Raw genomic sequence first — 17,173 nt, 5'->3', positions numbered from 1 at the left:
TTTCATCTGATTTTGCTTTCTATACCTCATGTGGCTAGCATTTGTTTTTTTGTTGTTGTTTTTTTCTGTTCTCACACGGCACATAATTTGCAATGGTAGCGTGGCAGTTTTACATCTGGACATTTTTGTAATTTTTGAAACAATGGGTCCTTTATTTCAAACAAAGATAGACAAAAGCAGACTTGTCATTTCTAGCCAGCAATGAAATTATACCTGTCGTTGGCAGATTTGATCAGCTATGGCGAGCTAGCTATTTAAGCTAACATGAGCTGCAGGAGTTGGAGGAGCGCAGGTATCATCTCAAGCTGACGTTTTTTTTTTTCTCCAGCTGGCTTCTTGTAAACCGAAAAACTCTATGAAAGCTTCAAAATGCACATGATGGCTACATCGTGCTAAAAGACTGAGGCTAAAGCTACATGTTTAAGGCAAAAAAATTAGCATCCTCAACAGTTGATCCATTCCATCCTCTTTATTTTAAACAATGGACAGCTCTTTTCATTTAAATATTTTTTTATGTAAATGATTTCTATTATACGTTTATGGTTCTTGGCTTTTGCAGTACTTGTTTTTTTCTTTTCTCTTGCAGTGTTTATTGTGACTGTTGTGCACCAAAATACCAAAGCAAATTCCTTATTTGTGAAAACCTACTTGGCATTAAACCTAATTTTGATTCTGACTTTGGAATGGTTGTCAGTGTTTGGACAATTTGTGCATTATGTAACAACCATTACCTCCACGAGCCTCTGCTGTAATAAAATTCAATTCTGGGATTATTTTTGATAGATTTATGTATCTCTTGATACTCTCATTGATGGTGTTCACACTATGTAACCCGGTAGGAATATAGCCACTGGGTTAAAATGTTGACTGACTCAGGGAGCTGACACGAATAGATGCTGGCGGTCAACGGCTCATGATTGCTTCAGCATCCGACAAGGACTATATGATGCTCGTGGCGCTGTTTTGTTCAATTACATGTCATGCATTAACCACTGAACCTCACCGTAGGACAAAATGGCTCTTGATCTCCTTCCTCCTCTTCCATGTGCTGATAAGCTTTTATCATGCTTGCCATATAACACAATAATCACACACAACAGAAAAATAAACAATGTGTTGAAGCTTTGATTAATGTTTATCTCAGATATTTGAATGGTTATTATAGAGAGGCACTGAGTCTGAAATCTGCAAGTGTCTCTTTATCTCTGTAGAGCTTCTTTGATGGCTGGGACTGCACAAAGAAAAAGGACAAGACCAAAGGGAGGCATGACACCTTGTTGGGATGTAAGTCATTTTATCCTGTCTAAAAACATAACAGAAAATAATGTGGAAACTTTGTATTTCAACACTCCTTTGCTCTTTTATACTAATTTGTCTCAGATGACCGCCACAGAGTCAAGCTCCACCCTCTCCTGGGAGACCCCAACTCAGACTACATCAACGCTAACTACATTGATGTAAGTCTAATCCTGTTTTTCTGCCTCTGTTCAACATGGGATACAAATAGTCAGCCTCTGCCGAGTCTGTATCTCTGACACCCTGCAAAGCCACAGTCCAATTCTAATTCCTGTAAGCTCACTAGTCTGCTGGCCCACTTTCACCTGGAAGCTTTCATCCAATCAAACACCCTTCCGAGCGATTTTTTTTTTTTTTTTGCCAGCTGCCATGGTTGTCAATTGCTGCATCGAATCCCTGACCCAGGCGAACTCTGCTATCACTTTTATTAAAACAGAGTGGAATGAATGCATTTAATGCCTTGCAGAGGAGATGAGTCTTCCTGTAAGATGCCACAAAATCCCCCTAAATTAAATAGACATGATTGATGTTATTCAATCTCTAGATGGGCTGGGAAAAGTTGATCCTTTCCTGTTCACCTTAACTGTCTGCCACACATGCAGTGCCACAGGTACATTCTCACTGATCATAAATACATGTATATGTTTCTAATGTGTCTCACACAGTCTCATTCATACAGTACGTGTTCCCATTCATAAAAACTAGAGCAGGCTGTTTATTCAGAAAGCCTAAGTATGGGTTTAGATGGAAGCAGGGAAGTTCTTAACGAAAGAAATCCACCCAGATTTTGAAATAAAAAAGAAATACAATTTGACAACCAGATACGTATACTTGTACGGTAGATAGAAACTTGTATTTTGGTTCCCCTGTGAATTTGCTCTCACGGCCCTCAACTGGTGCTTTTCATTTGAGTCAAGTCAAGGAAGTCTGTAAATCTGATATGATTTATTTTGCACGTCTCTCATTGGAACTACTGTAAAGTAAATATGGCACTTGGTGAGAAGTTTAGGCAAGCTGATTTACTCCCAGTCCTGTCTGAGGCTGATAAGAGGTTGAAAGATCCTGTCGCTGTCAAAATCTTTATAAAGAATATATAATAATAAGTAGAGAGAGAGAGAAAATTCCTAGCTGCGTAAGTTGACTTTGTTTTAGGTGGATTCCTCCTTTAGGCCAAATCATATCATCAAAAATGCTTGACACTACCGGGCTTTTGTCCCTCTCTTTTATTACTCTGTAGAGAATGGCCAGTGGTGAGATGCTTTTAGAGAGTTCATTACAATGAGAGAGAGGGCATTAAAAACCTGGCTTGCTGTTAGGAATGTAGTTATCGTGAGGGTCCCCATTAGCATTTAGGGCACAGAGGTGCAGGCATTAGAGGAAAAACACCACTCAGCAGCCACTACAGTGTCAGTGTCAGTGGTGTTACTCCCTGACAAGGCTGACCCGGCAAGCTGAATGGTAACTACTAAGCATATTGTGGACAGCCTGTGATTATTTCACTAGAGGTTAAATGGAAAAGTTTTTCCTCCCTCTGAAGTATTATTCCGTTTTCAAAACAGAAGGGAGAAAGCACAAGCTCTCTATTTCCTCTTTCTCTGTCACTTTGCTTGGCTGTGGTGTGTGTTTGCTTGAGGAGGTGCACACGTTTGACAGCTTCCTGTGCATGTAGAGCAGTCCAGTACATATCGTCTGCTTCTAAAGAGTAACAGGGTCTTACTGACAGGTGTAGCATGGCCACACAATCACGCATGCATGCACGCACACACACACACACACACACACACACACACACACACACACACACACACACACACACACACACACACACACACACACACACACACATTCTTACTATAAGCGATGGTGTCCTAAATAAATACATTTTTATGGTTACTGTAATACATTTTTATAGATCCTTGCTTTTCTAAATTCTTATTACAAGTGGTCAGTTGGAAAGAGGGGATGTCACATATAGTAGTGCAATTAGTGCAGTTTAGCAGCAATTAAATCTGATAGTTGTCTGTTAATGCCGCCAAGCTGTTTTCAATCAAATCTGATCACAGTCTCGATGAAGCATAAATTCATAATAATTCACCTTTAACTTTGATTGATGCATGTTTAATTTGATTGAGAAAGGGGAACCCCCCGATTTTGCACATCAAAGTACCTTTTCTACTTTCTTTATTTGAAAAAAATCCCTAAGGGAAACATTAGAGTAAAGAAATCTAAAAGTATTTTTTATTGGAAAAAAGCAAAGCATAGATTAGAGTAAATATAAAAGGGCCTTAATTGAAGATCACAAATTCCCACCAAAAATGAGTTCTCTAAAACATAAAGCCCAGTCCTGATACACACACACACACGCACATACATACACATACACACACACACACACACACACACACACACACACACACACACACACACACACACACACACACACACACACACACACACACACACACACACACACACACACACACCCCTCTTCTCACCTGTCTTTAACCATAACTCCTACTTACCAAAAGCTTTTTTCATTAACTAGCCTATATGTCTTCTTTTTCTACTCCCCTTCCCACTTCCTCGACCTTGGACCCTGTAGATTCGGATTAACAGGGAAGTAAGTACTTCACTGCTCATTCTTCTGCCTTCCATCGCTCTATTTTCGCTCTTTTCTCCGTCTTCTCTTTCCACTATCCTCTATCCACAAATGCTCAAAGGTTAGTGTGTTTCAGGTTTGTGCACATTTGACAACCCCCACCCCCAGCTCCCCTAAAAAAACATGCCTTTTTAGCTAATGATTTCAAATGAACACAAGGAGATGTGTCCTCTTGGGATAGAGGACCCCGCTGTCTTTGTTAGTTCTCATAAGTGGCCAAGACTCAGGAAGTTTAGTTGCTATGGCGACCGTCTTAAGTGGAGGAGTGGTAGCATTGCTGATTGCGTTTGGCTGGGGCCAGAGGAATTGTGGATAGCAGGCCTCACAGCACTGGTCATCCATCTCCATTTCAAACATGTCCCTGTTTACATGACTGGATGAAATTCAGTTTAGCAATCCATCAGCAACGTGGACAGACTCGACATATTAGAGAGATGCCCTCTGCAAAAAGATGAAAACTATTATCAATATGTATTGCTCCATCATGCTGATTTGATGAGAGCCGGTGGGCTCCAGAGTTTATTTAGATTATTCCTGACCTGCCTTCTCAACTCCACAGAGTCATTCAAGGTAATCGGGGCATCAATTATCCTTCCAGCTGCTCCTCTCAAAATAACAACAAACAGTGAACCACACCATCCATGTGTTTCCATAGGGCTGCATCTTTGAGACTTTACTATGAAAGGTTAGATAGGTGGTGCCTATTTTCAGGACTTCCTTTGAACAGTTTGCTCGTCCTTAAAATGTTCATGCTTCAGAGTCCCTCAGGCGACTTTTGTTATGTTAATTCCCCTCAAGGCTGTAGAGCTGACATCTCAGTGTTAATTCATATTCACCCCATTCTCACCATATTAAAATGTCTGTCATCTATGTCACATCCTTTGATATAAAGAGTCTCAGAATACTTCACTATACGTATCAGATTTTGCCTTGAACCCTGTTAACATCAGTGATGATGATGATATAATCCATTTATGTGAAACCTGTATATGATTTCTTCCCCTTATTTGACTTGTGAGAAGAATTCAAGGAGGAAGTTTTCTGGAGAAAGAAATGTGGTTTTGGTTAAATGTATCATCCCAGATATAGTACATATATTGCATCTTCAACAAGAAAATGGATTGTTTTTTTATGGGACGGCACTCTGGGAGAGAGTTTGATAAATAAATCTGACACCTGAAATTGAAGAGTGTGCGCCTTTAGTTTCTTTATTATATCTTTGTTAAGCTGTCACAGGGATTCAGCAATTGTTCAGTCAGCTAGCAAGACTTGTCGGAATCGCTGCTTCATAGATTTATCAGCAGTTCGTCAAGATGATGTATTTACCATGTGTTGCCTTAACTGCTCCAAACTCTTTTTGGAGTCTGTGATAGCAAAGACACGGTCAGGAGTCAGCAATAGTTCAAGACAGTGATGGACAGTTATACAGGAAACACAGTTGCAGTGGGTCAGTGGGAAAGCAGAATGCAGAGAACAAGGCACGGGAAAGGCTGAGACATACAGCTGTGCCTAAGGCGCAGGTGGCTTACTCAGCATGTCATCCCTCTTCTCTCTTTCAGGGCTACCATCGATCCAACCACTTCATCGCCACTCAGGGTGAGTATCCCGGCAGGGATATAGTGTGTGTTTTTATGTGTGCATGCAGGACAGTGTGTACTTTTGTCACTATGTAGTAAATTGAAGATGATCTAACCAATGAGCCTACTCATGCACAGTCCCTTGCCAAAATCATCTCTATGGCAAATCCAAAGGTGATACTGTGACTACCAGCCCGTGAAGGCTGTGCCAATGATGTCTGAATTAATCATAGGAAGAGGTGAATAATTAAACACGTTAATAATAGCTTCTCAATCTCTGAGACATGCGGAGCGGCCTGTTCATTGTTTGTGAGAGAACCTTCAGTTCACCCTATGTCACTCAAATATAAAGTCGCTTCTGATGGACAGTCGGACTCTGTTGAAAATGTCCCTCTGCTGTTTCTAAACCCTAAGGAGTGTCAGTTTCCAGGGAGCTCCCATCACAAAGTCACCCAAGGTCTGCTCATCTGCTTATCTTGCACCAGCACCTCCTCTCTCCCGTTAGAGAGACGGAGAGATAAAACCAGCAGTCAGCAGTGTTTTTGAGCATTTCTTTCCTACGTGATTCTCGTTTTAAAGTTGTATCTTGCTTTCTAAACATCTCCTCCTCAGATGGCAATGAGTGACTGATGGTCCCCCGGGCTTTCATCTTCAGCTACTGCTGTTGTTTTGTCACCCGTCACCCCTTCCTTTCTGCCTGGAATTCCCAATAACTTTATTGACAGCGCAATCTTGAGAGATCAGTACCCCCGCCCTCTGACGAAGGACACTTAGGTCGCAATAATACGAGATTTCACAACAGCAAGAACTCCCTTATCGAGCGGGACATGCTTTGATGCTGCCGGTTTTGTCTCTTTCTCTGTTTTGTCTTCCCTGTTCTCCGGATCTAGGACCCAAGCAGGAGACTCTGTATGATTTTTGGAGGATGGTGTGGCAGGAAAATTGTTTCAGCATCGTCATGATCACTAAGCTGGTGGAGGTTGGCAGGGTAAGTGATGTGCACTCCCTCCCTCCTGTCACCCCCAGTGCTCAGAAACATCCCACATTCACCATGAGGGAACATTTTGGTGTCTATATGAAAGGCTTTTATGTGTGTGATAAGTATAGATCTCACAGGAGCTTGCTGTGTATGCAAACTGCAGCCTAAAAGCTGCTCATTTTGGCGAGGATGCCCTGCATTTATATGAAATCACAAGCTGCTTTTGCAGCAGAGAGCCTAACTATTATAGGAATACTTCAACATTTTGGGAAATGCGCCTATTCGCTTTTTTGCTGAAACCGAAATGAGAAGATCAATACCTCTCTCATGTCTGTTCGCTAACGGTGAAGCTACAGCCAACAGTCTGTTAGCTTAGCACAAAGACTGGAGAAAAACTTACAGCAATAAATTCGACCTACCAGCACTGTTTTAAAACAGATTAAACAAGTAAGGGATAATGTAGAGCGAGTCGGCTCTTGGGACAGTTATCTCCAGCGGAAGCCAGGTCGCCCCGGTGAGTGAGCTAACCATGGAGCTAACTAATGCTCTGTTTGCACTGTTGCCAATAGCGGTGCTAGCAATCCTGTTTCCCCCACCCTCTTACTCCCTTCGATTTGCTGATCAGCAGTATGAGCTCAGTATAAGCACAAACATTGATTTAAATATGATTTTATTGATTTAAAAATGGTTTGCCAGTCTGTGATCAAAACTCTGTCCATGGCATCAGTCTGTCATGCATAAAAAACTGACCGTAGAATGCAGTGATTGACCAATCAAAATCAAGTATTCAACAAGGCTCGCTAATAACTCGCAATAATGACCTGCTTGCTCTACATTATCCCATGCTTGTTACCAGGCTACCTGCACCTACCCTCCTCCACCGCGGCGCTGCGGAGGAGGGTCTGGCTAGTCCACACAGCATTCCTGGATGGAAGAAAAACGTGCTCTGATTTATTGGCATTTCTTTAAACCAATCACAATAGCCTTGGGCAGTGCTAAGCACCGAGAAAATAGTCTCGGGAAGGAACTTGTTTTGGTAGAACATCTGTACTTCAAAAGTCAAAGTCGTGCAACAGAAAACTCAGATTGGACAGATAGTCTAGCTAGCTGTCTGGATTTACCCTGCAGAGATCTGAGGAGCAGTTAACCATAGTCATCATAAATCCACCAGAGTTTAAAATGCAAACACAAAGGAAGCGGAAGGAAACGCACATCCGGCCTTAATGAGTGAAATCCGGTGGAATTTCTGTCGGCAACGGAGCAATCCCAGAAGTGAAACGAATATACACTGCTGTGCACTATACATGCATTTTAAACGATTGTTACATGGATTATCCCTTATTTGTCTGTTTTGAAAACATCATGAAATTGCGATGTTGTTTTATAGAAATTTACATCATAAAATGTGCTGTAAAATATTTGGGAGGCATAAAAATGTCTGAGCCACATATCTGGGGATGCTGTCCTTGTATATACACCGCATGACATCACAGGCTTAATGGCTATCCTGTAGTACTGTTATTATCCACCTCACATAAATACCTGTAGTATATGAATTCTACTCTAAGCACCCCATTCTTTTCGGTCGAGGCAAGAGAAACGTATTACTCAGTGGATGGCTAAAATGACACCATTTTTCTAGCAGTAGTCCTACATCCAATTTGGTTCTCCATACCAACAATTCTGGGAACAGTCAACAAATGAGGACTGGTCTGTGTGGCTGAATCCAAATAACACCCCCATTAAATAAAACAAATTACCTCCTTTGTGCCTGGTGTTGGTGAAAAAGATTGCCACCCTCCTGTTCATTGTGCTTCCCACCATTATGTGATTATTGTGCTTTTCTTTTCATTGCCCACCGAGATTAAATATCTGCAGAGGAACAGATTGTTTTTGTTCGTCCACAGCATTTGATGCGTAACCTCTGTTAATTTTCAACGTATTACATTTCACACTTATATCTATATCTAGTTAAATCAACAAACTAAGTACTTTTTATTTTAATTATCATCCCTTAACTATGAAGAATAATGACACAGTTAATATTTTATCTTTTTTATCATCAAATTAATTGTTAAAATTAATCCTGTGATTTTTTGTTAAAATTGAGTGCTTAATTGAATGCTTAAATTTCAAATATGATGGGAAGGACTCCAGTAATCCAGAAGTAGCCTAAGGAAAGGTGTAACTGTGACATCCGATAAACCCTAATTTAAACCTGCAATCTGTTACTAAATGCATGTTCATATGCACAGATGACAGAACATCTAGTGTCATTTGTTTAGCAGTTTCACCTTGTATTTGGGAGGTTGGATTGATGGTATGATAACGCTATTCACTTAAGTTGACATTGTCAGTGTGCAGTGACCTAAAAGACCCCAACAGCATTGTTCATTAGCAGAGAATCGACTTTGGCATCACATTTTATGGAAGTAATTCATCTGGTATCTTCCTTTAGATATCTAGAAATGTATAAGGTTTTTTTTTTTTTTTTTTTCAAAGAAAGGGCAAGATTTAGAGAAATTGGTCCTTAAGAGGGAGACGTTTGGTAAAATTGGGCACTTTAAACCTGAGAAGGTTATATTGAGGAACACTGGATCATAATGTCTCTCAAATAACAGATTTTGATTTTGGTTGAGAAAAGGATGGATGTTTTTTAGGTTTGTTCTTAATATCGTAGGATACAGTGGTGGAATGTAACTAAGTACATTTATTCAAGTACTGTAGTTAAAGGGATGGTTCGGAGTAATTTCACCCTAGGGTCCTTTGCACCATGACCTCGAGCTAAACACCCCAACCCCCAGAAGCTTTTTTTCCTTGGTCTAACATTGGTCGAGTTAGCACTATAAGCCGAATGGCTTAGTGCAGGCGCTAATGGAACCAAAGGTGTATCTCGTAAATTACCCCACTAATAATTCCCCGAATGGTACCAAACTTCTACAGTAGTACAAATAGGTTATGTACTCCTAAAACGAGGCATTGGAACGTTTGTAAGTACACCAGGAGTTTATTTAAATAACACTTCTACTCTCTGCTGCTACCACTACCGCTGCGTCGACGTCACTTCCGTGATTTGGGTAAAACCCATAAAAGTCCTTTGCAAAACTCACAAGTGTAAGGGAAAAGCTAGTGAATTCAACACTCCATAGAAATGTATTTATGTTGGCTTTTTTGGGTCCTTGGCTTTACTAGGATACTAGTGCTACAGACACAGTAGCGCTTCTTCTTTAGCGTCTCGACTGGGGTTGTGATGTCCATTTTGAGAACGAGAACAAGCCACTGTTGTAGAAGCTCCGGGTCATTGTAGCGAAACAGCAGATCACGGAAGGTCTCCGGATTGAGCCTTTTAGCTTTTATACCGCAGCCAGGATAGATACAACTGGGTGGCATCTTGTCCTATCTTTTAACTCACGCTGCAGTAGTCTGAAGTAACTGTGTCTGAAGTTTTATAAATGCTTGTATTTTCAGGTCAACATTTTAAAAGTATTTCAAATATCATCCAGTTATCAATACATTTCTATGGAGTGTTGAATTTACTAGCTTTTCCCTTACACTTGTGAGTTTTGCAAAGGACTTTTACGGGTTTTACCCAAATCACGGAAGTGACGTCGACGCAGCGGTAGCAGCAGAGAGTAGAAGCCAGCAGGCAAGTGTTATTTAAATAAACTTCTGGTGTACTTGCAAACTTTCCAATGCCTCGTTTTAGGAGTACATAACCTATTTGTACTACTGTATAAGTTTTGTACCATTCCGGGAATTATTAGTGGGGTAATTTACGAGATACACCTTTAGTTCCATTAGCGCCTGCACTAAGCCATTCGACTGATAGCGCTAACTCGACCAATGTTAGACCAAGGAAAAAAAGTTTCTGGGGGGTTGTTTGGCTCGAGATCATGGTGCAAAGGACCCTAGGGTGAAATTACTCCGAACCATCCCTTTAGAAGGTACTTTTACTTTACTTGAGTCTTTTCTTTTCATGCCACTTTCTACTTCTACTCCGCTACATTTCAGAGAGAATTGTTCTACTTTTTACTCCACTGTGTTAATCTGACAGATTTATTCACTAGTTACTTTACAAATTAAGATGATTTGAACACAAAACACATGTAGTTTATAAAATATGATGTCTTATAAATTATACTACCCAACAATATAATGGCCTACAAGTCCAGCTGAAATGATTTTTCTGCATTGAATACTTTTACTTTTAATACTTAAAGTACATTTTCCTGATGGTACTTACATACTTTTACTTTAGTAACATTTTCAATGCAGGACTTTTACTTGTAACCGAAAATTTGAATAGTGTGGTTTTAGTACTTTTACTTAAGTAAAGGATCTGATTACTACTACTACATTGAACCATTAGAGAAATTTCTGCTTTGAACTAAACAAAAAAAAATGGAGATGCAACCTTCACAACACTCTATCCAACAGATTAATTCATGTTTTGCAGGTGAATTTCCAAGAATATCAACATGAACTCTGTTGCTTCACTATTTTTATACAGGTGAAATGCTGTAAATACTGGCCTGATGACAGCGAGATGTACGGTGACATCAAAATCACTCTGCTGAAGACAGAGACACTGGCTGAATACACAGTTCGCACCTTTGCCTTGGAGAGGGTAAGTTTATTTAAGATTCACATTTAGCCTCCCCTCTTTTGCATGTTTTAGTACTTGTTATGATATTCTTAGAATTAGAAGTAGTACATTAATAGAGGGGATTATATTCTTGACAGGACTTACTGCTGATGGGTAAGAGGGCCAGATGTTAAATTGAGAGGAATTAACACCAGTAGCTATATGAATAGCCCCCCCACCCCCGTCTTTCCAACATAGCTGTTACAGTGTTGTGCCCCTGATGGCCTCCATCCTGTCAATCTCCCGAGGGATCTCTCATTGGAAGGGCTCAGAGCAACGCTGGAGTGACAGTGGCACAAACACAGCATTATCATCACACTGTCACATTCGCTTTCCATGGGCACACGCTGCTGCTTATTCAAATCGGCACGAATTTGGGAGCCGGTGACAGCTTGTTTTTTATAGCTCTTTTCCTTTCTTTTTTTTTTTGGGGGATTTCTGTCTTCAACAAATCTTTGCTTTGCGTCGCTTTACTTTGTCATCTCTGTACAGAGGAAGAAATTGCTGTGTGACTGCAGCAGCCTCCCCGTAGAGAGGAGAAACCTCCCAGCCCTCCCTGAGCTCCAAGAGTCTCAGTAATTCCTTTTCGTGTGTCTGTCACACTGCAGCTGCTACTAGCAAGTGATGCCCATAGGCCTTACTGTCCTCGAAGACCTAACACCCCCACGTAAATAATGTCCTGGTTGTCCTCACACTGAACCGAAAAATCTGTCACATCCATTGCGGAGGGGGAATGTCTCTGAATGGATGGGAGCACATCTTGGATGAATAAGGGCCTGTAGTGTTTTACATGTAATGCTAATGTGTGCTGTGTTTCTGTTGACAGAGAGGATACTCAACCAAGCACGAGGTGCGACAGTTCCACTTCACATCCTGGCCTGAGCACGGAGTGCCCTATCACGCCACCGGACTGTTGGCCTTTATACGAAGAGTGAAAGCCTCTACCCCTCCTGACGCTGGCCCTGTGGTGGTCCACTGCAGGTAATGTGACACTGAGCAGGAGCTCTAACCTGTAGTGTTATAAAACCCTTACTACCAGTAACTTTTATTAAAAATATGAATGTTATCACGAGTAATTTTTCTGTTTTTATATTCATATAAGACAAGAAGTATTAGTAATAGATAGTATTCATCTTTAGGAGGCTTAGGATTACTATGATGTGCAGAGTGAGGGTCACACTTTGGTGGGCTACACTCTGTAGCCTTGCTAGCTAGGCTACTACTATTTTCAATAAAAATATTGAAACACAAACTAGGGTACGTGTCCTGTTTTCTAAACAGGCTTCCGCGTATATCTGTTCTCTGTTACATACAAATACCTTATTTCTGTGATTTATATGTAACCCTGAGTTGAACATTTTCAAATGCAAAGACATTAGTTATAAGAGAAACAAATTTGGATGATAAATAAAAGACTGTACTCCAAAATGTGACTTTGCGCCCGCCATGTTTATTCATGCAGAATTTTCTCTTGCTTGTGGCTTACCAAAGCTAACCATTTACTCAGTCAGCTAAGGTACAGCCAAAACATAATGTAGTAAAAATGAACAAATCTTCAAAATGTTAAATAATTGTATGCCAAAACGTAACCCTATAAGATAATAGTGTAATAATAGCTAGCACAGTGGCAGTAAGCGCAGTGTAGCCTAGCTTGCCCCTTTGGCCACTAGTGCTAGTGCTAGCTAAGCAAACTCCATCTATGGAATGACCAATTGCCTTGTACCTTCAAGACTCTGCAATTCTCTTTTAAATCATGTAGTGCAATAACTTGTGTTCCTGAGGAGACATCCTGTATCATGAGACATTCAAACAACATTTTTACTAACTCTGGTGATTTAATGCATGGATACTCATGAAAGATGTCCTTTGTGTGCCAGTGTGGGGGCGGGCCGCACCGGCTGCTACATCGTGCTGGATGTCATGTTGGACATGGCCGAGTGTGAAGGCGTGGTGGATATCTACAACTGTGTCAAAACCCTCTGCTCTCGACGCATCAACATGATCCAGACAGAGGTCAGGTCAACTGCACAGCCAGAAAACCACTTCACATTGAAATTCAAGTCAAATATCTCCAATTTGTCTTGCACTTATTCAGAAGGTTACATCGCTAGTCATAATATGGTACCATGTCTCCACTGAAAAACTTATTCTTAAACATTTGGTTTTCCCTCCTGTTGTTTCAATTCAATTGAAAGACTGGGGGTGGGGGGGTGTTGTATTTTTATACTCCCCCTCTGGGACTCATGTAAAGGTCATTGCAATAGTTTTAGAAAAAAGATTTGCATTGACTCTCAGTATGCTGCATAGACACGTGCTGTTCTTAAGATGTACAGATAATTTGCATATTCAACCCTTATTATGTAAATCCAACATTGACTTAGCTGTTTATTACATTTGTAGTTATTTGCAGGGGTGCTCTGATTAAATGCACAAAGCATATGCTTGTATACTTAGAAATATGTATTTATTCTCCAACAGCTTTTATACACCACCGACATTATAGCACATGTTTAATTCAGAACAAGGTTATGAAAAATATCTGCCTTTCTTCTTATTGTTTGATTATTTATTCACATCTACATAAGTTCTTAATCTGCTTCTGTCTGAACCTGCCTCATTTGTAATGTCTGTTCAGCTGTTTGCAACCACACAATAACTAGATGATTACATATGAACGCCCACATGTGTGCACATTCACAGCACTTGATTATGTTACCTGTTGTCCTTTTAGGAGCAGTATATCTTTATCCATGATGCCATTCTGGAGGCCTGTCTGTGTGGAGAGACAGCCATCTTGGTGAATGAGTTTGCGGTCACTTACAAAGAGATGCTGCGAGTGGATTCCCAGAGTAATTCCTCTCAGCTACGGGAGGAGTTTCAGGTCAGTCTTACCTGTACGGAAATATCATGACCTCCATCAATATTTCGAAACACATATTCTGAATTCTGAATTACACAGCCCACACACAGTCATTTGCATTTATAATGCAATTTATCAAATATCATCAACAAAGTTATTTTATTTGCCTTAATGGAACCTACTAGTACTATTGCTACTGTTACTTTTAGACACAACAAACTACTAAAACTAGCCCTCCTACTACTAGATTACTACAACTACAACAGTTAACTACAGTATTACTCAGGGATGTCGTTAGGCCTATTTTAGGGGTGCTGAAGCTACCCTAAAATGTTCCTAAGCCCCCCTAAATAATAATAAGAACAACAATAATAATTACTTCTTTTTTTTTTTTTTTTAAACAGTGCACCCTGTATCACTAACTACGGTGAATCAATCTTCCTTCACCATTTATGTGTGTGTCGGTGTGTAGTGTGTCTGTTTTAATTCCATTTTACAACTGTCAGCTGGTCGAAATGGCAGTGTTAGAGGCTCAACAAGCACCCACGGGCACGGTTACAGTATGTGGACGAGCGAGGTAGAGCGTTAGCTACTGAAGAGAGCCAAGCGGCATTAAAACAAAGCAGAGAATCAAAGATTCAACTGTATCAAGCATCTCAATATCACTAAGCGTATCCCCATTCATATTTAGACACAACAAATAATATATATCCAGCTACAAAATAGCCAAAAAGTCAGAAGTTAGACAGAAGTACAAAGAGTAGTTGTGCTATCAAGATGATGCACCGCGAACTGGCAGCTTTCAGAGCGTTGCAAGTAACTGGAGGATTCATCTCGTCTCGTCGCTACTGCATGCACACAATCAGATGAATGGTGAAGGAAGATTGATTACACATAGTGAGTGATACAGCGTGAAATTGTAAGTTGTTTTTAATGACCTGCTTACCTTTAGCTACGTTTTCTTGAGGTAAAGGGAAGGGGATATTTTGGTTTACTATGGAAAACAATAATATGCCAATGATAATATAGCCTATCTCTATAGTATTCTAAAACAATATCAGTCCTCATAGAATGTTGTTGTCAGTGAAAACTAAATATCATAGGGTCCCTGTTAATGCTATTGTACCGTTGTATCCTTCAATTCATTGAGCAGATGGATATTGGAAGATATTTTAGCAGAGAGAAAGAGAAGCAGGAGATTGGCAGGGCAGTTGATTATGATTGAGGTCAGTAGAGGTCTATAGGTCTAAGGAAATGTGGGGTGTTTTGTTTTCTTCCAACAATAAGCATTTGTTGGCAGGTCTAGGCACTAAGGCATAGCCAAAAACTAAATTATTTCATTATATATGCTAGCTATATTCTGACCAACTTAGCTTTCTGCATTCATTGGCTGTGATAAATTAAATAACTATGTAGATGTTGCCTAAATGTAGGCCTTAAAATTCTGGTTCTTGGGTTATACTGTATGCAAGCCAAACTACACAGCGAAATGACTGATTGACCCAATCCACAGTTACAGTAATTAGTGTAATTAAATAGCATTCTTTGGACAACTTATCTTATAGAGATAGGAATTAGATATAGTATGCGATTACTTTATCACACATTTACATGAGCAGACAGATATCATTTAAGTAATTGCTTACTGATGAAGAACTCATCATGGAGCAAAGTCTGGCCTAAATAAATTCCTCCATGCAGCTTTGATGTGTCTAAAAGCTAACATTACAGAAACTTTTCTTTACCAGAGTAGAAATAGAAGAAATGGATATGTCACTTTTTACTTGTTAACATGTTGGTTTCTTGACTGGGTGTTGACATAAGTGTAGCTCAGATGTGAGTGCAAAGATTTTGCAAACGCAAGTTACAAATACCCTGGGGGCTAAGCACCCCGGTCTTTAAATCCTAGTGACGTCCCTGGTATTACTAATGATAATACAGATATAGAATTTAATTCCTTCTTTTATCTACACTACTACTGTTACTACCACTTACAGTAATAATGCAGTAGTAATATTAATGGATGTTGCATGTAAAGGTGATAACTAGAGGTAACTATATTGATGGTCCACCATATACAATGTGGAGAGTATTATATTCGTATGTCTGTGTTGCATGTATTCCATTGTGTACTGTACATTTGCTCAGTTAAGTTAAAACAGACTGCTTGGTGTTCAGACTGTTACATAAACAAAAGACGATTACTAATTATTCTCTGTTGTGGAAATGTACTTTACAGCAGACATTTGAAAATCAAAAAGAGTGCAGAAAGGAATGGATGGACGTGTGTGTGTGTGTGTGTGTGTGTGTGTGTGTGTGTGTGTGTGTGTGTCTGTCATGTATTGTATATATATCCATAAATGTGTGTTGTGTGTGTCTTTGTGCACGATGATGTTTGTTTCCTTTCACTTTTGATTATGCGTGACTGTCATTGAAATCCTCTGCCTGGTTTGTAGGAATGCGATCTCAGAACATTTTATTAGATGTTGATTAGGAGAGAAGAGAGCCAGCTGTGGTACCACATGCTTTACCTGCGTCACCCCCACCTCCCCCCGCTGCAGAGCTCAAACAGCAGCTGCATTGATTCCAGGTTTAGCATTTCAAAGTAATACTAGAAAAAGGCTCATGCTCCCCACTTTAATTGTACTGTATACTGTGTTATCCTTATACTCTACATAGGAATTATGATAGATGTATTGCTTAGAATAAGGGAATTGTACTGTCTGTGGTGCGACACTGATTACAAACTTCTTAGTTCTTCATTAAGAAAAATGTTACATGCCTCGCTTTGATCTTGTAAACTTACCCATCTGACATTGTTGTTGAAAGTGAGCTCTCTGTTTTACTCCGTCATCCTGCAGACCGCAAACAGCAAACCGGTAGTACTGACATAAACAAATCACAGATCTATTATTGATGCAGTGTACTAATGATCCAAATTTTTTTTTTTCGCGTTGTCTAATGTAATTACGGCTAAACAAGCATAGAGAGATCATCAAAGAAAATTGGTATGCAATATTTCCCTTTGAGTTTTTTTTTTAAACTTCATTACATTTCCTTTTAGAATGCAGTCGGCCTAATTTATCCTTTATTCTTTCAAATCAGTTTGTCAACCTGATGTTCAGAGTATTTAAGATTCTTTCAATTAAAAGGATTG

The 17,173-nt window shown here is 39.9% G+C and overlaps 1 protein-coding gene across 5 annotated transcripts in view; it reads left to right on the top strand.

Moving 5' to 3' along the window:
- Positions 1–17,173, top strand: part of ptprub (protein tyrosine phosphatase receptor type Ub) — a 157,864-nt gene that overhangs the window by 130,107 nt on the left and 10,584 nt on the right. For 3 of the 5 annotated variants that reach the window (XM_039805644.1, XM_039805642.1, XM_039805646.1), the window contains 9 exons: positions 1,212–1,284; positions 1,381–1,457; positions 3,899–3,916; positions 5,515–5,551; positions 6,423–6,520; positions 11,022–11,138; positions 11,983–12,137; positions 13,034–13,169; positions 13,888–14,037. In XM_039805644.1, coding sequence (XP_039661578.1) covers positions 1,212–1,284; positions 1,381–1,457; positions 3,899–3,916; positions 5,515–5,551; positions 6,423–6,520; positions 11,022–11,138; positions 11,983–12,137; positions 13,034–13,169; positions 13,888–14,037 — 861 coding nt within the window. The remainder of the gene's footprint in view (positions 1–1,211; positions 1,285–1,380; positions 1,458–3,898; positions 3,917–5,514; positions 5,552–6,422; positions 6,521–11,021; positions 11,139–11,982; positions 12,138–13,033; positions 13,170–13,887; positions 14,038–17,173) is intronic. The other 2 variants (XM_039805643.1, XM_039805645.1) reach the window with 1 other exon arrangement.

The sequence above is a fragment of the Perca fluviatilis genome, chromosome 7 (genome assembly GCF_010015445.1).
Source record: "Perca fluviatilis chromosome 7, GENO_Pfluv_1.0, whole genome shotgun sequence".
Taxonomy (NCBI): domain Eukaryota; kingdom Metazoa; phylum Chordata; class Actinopteri; order Perciformes; family Percidae; genus Perca; species Perca fluviatilis.
The sequence above is the reverse complement of the archived record's forward strand: the minus strand, read 5'-3'. Positions and strand labels throughout refer to the sequence as shown.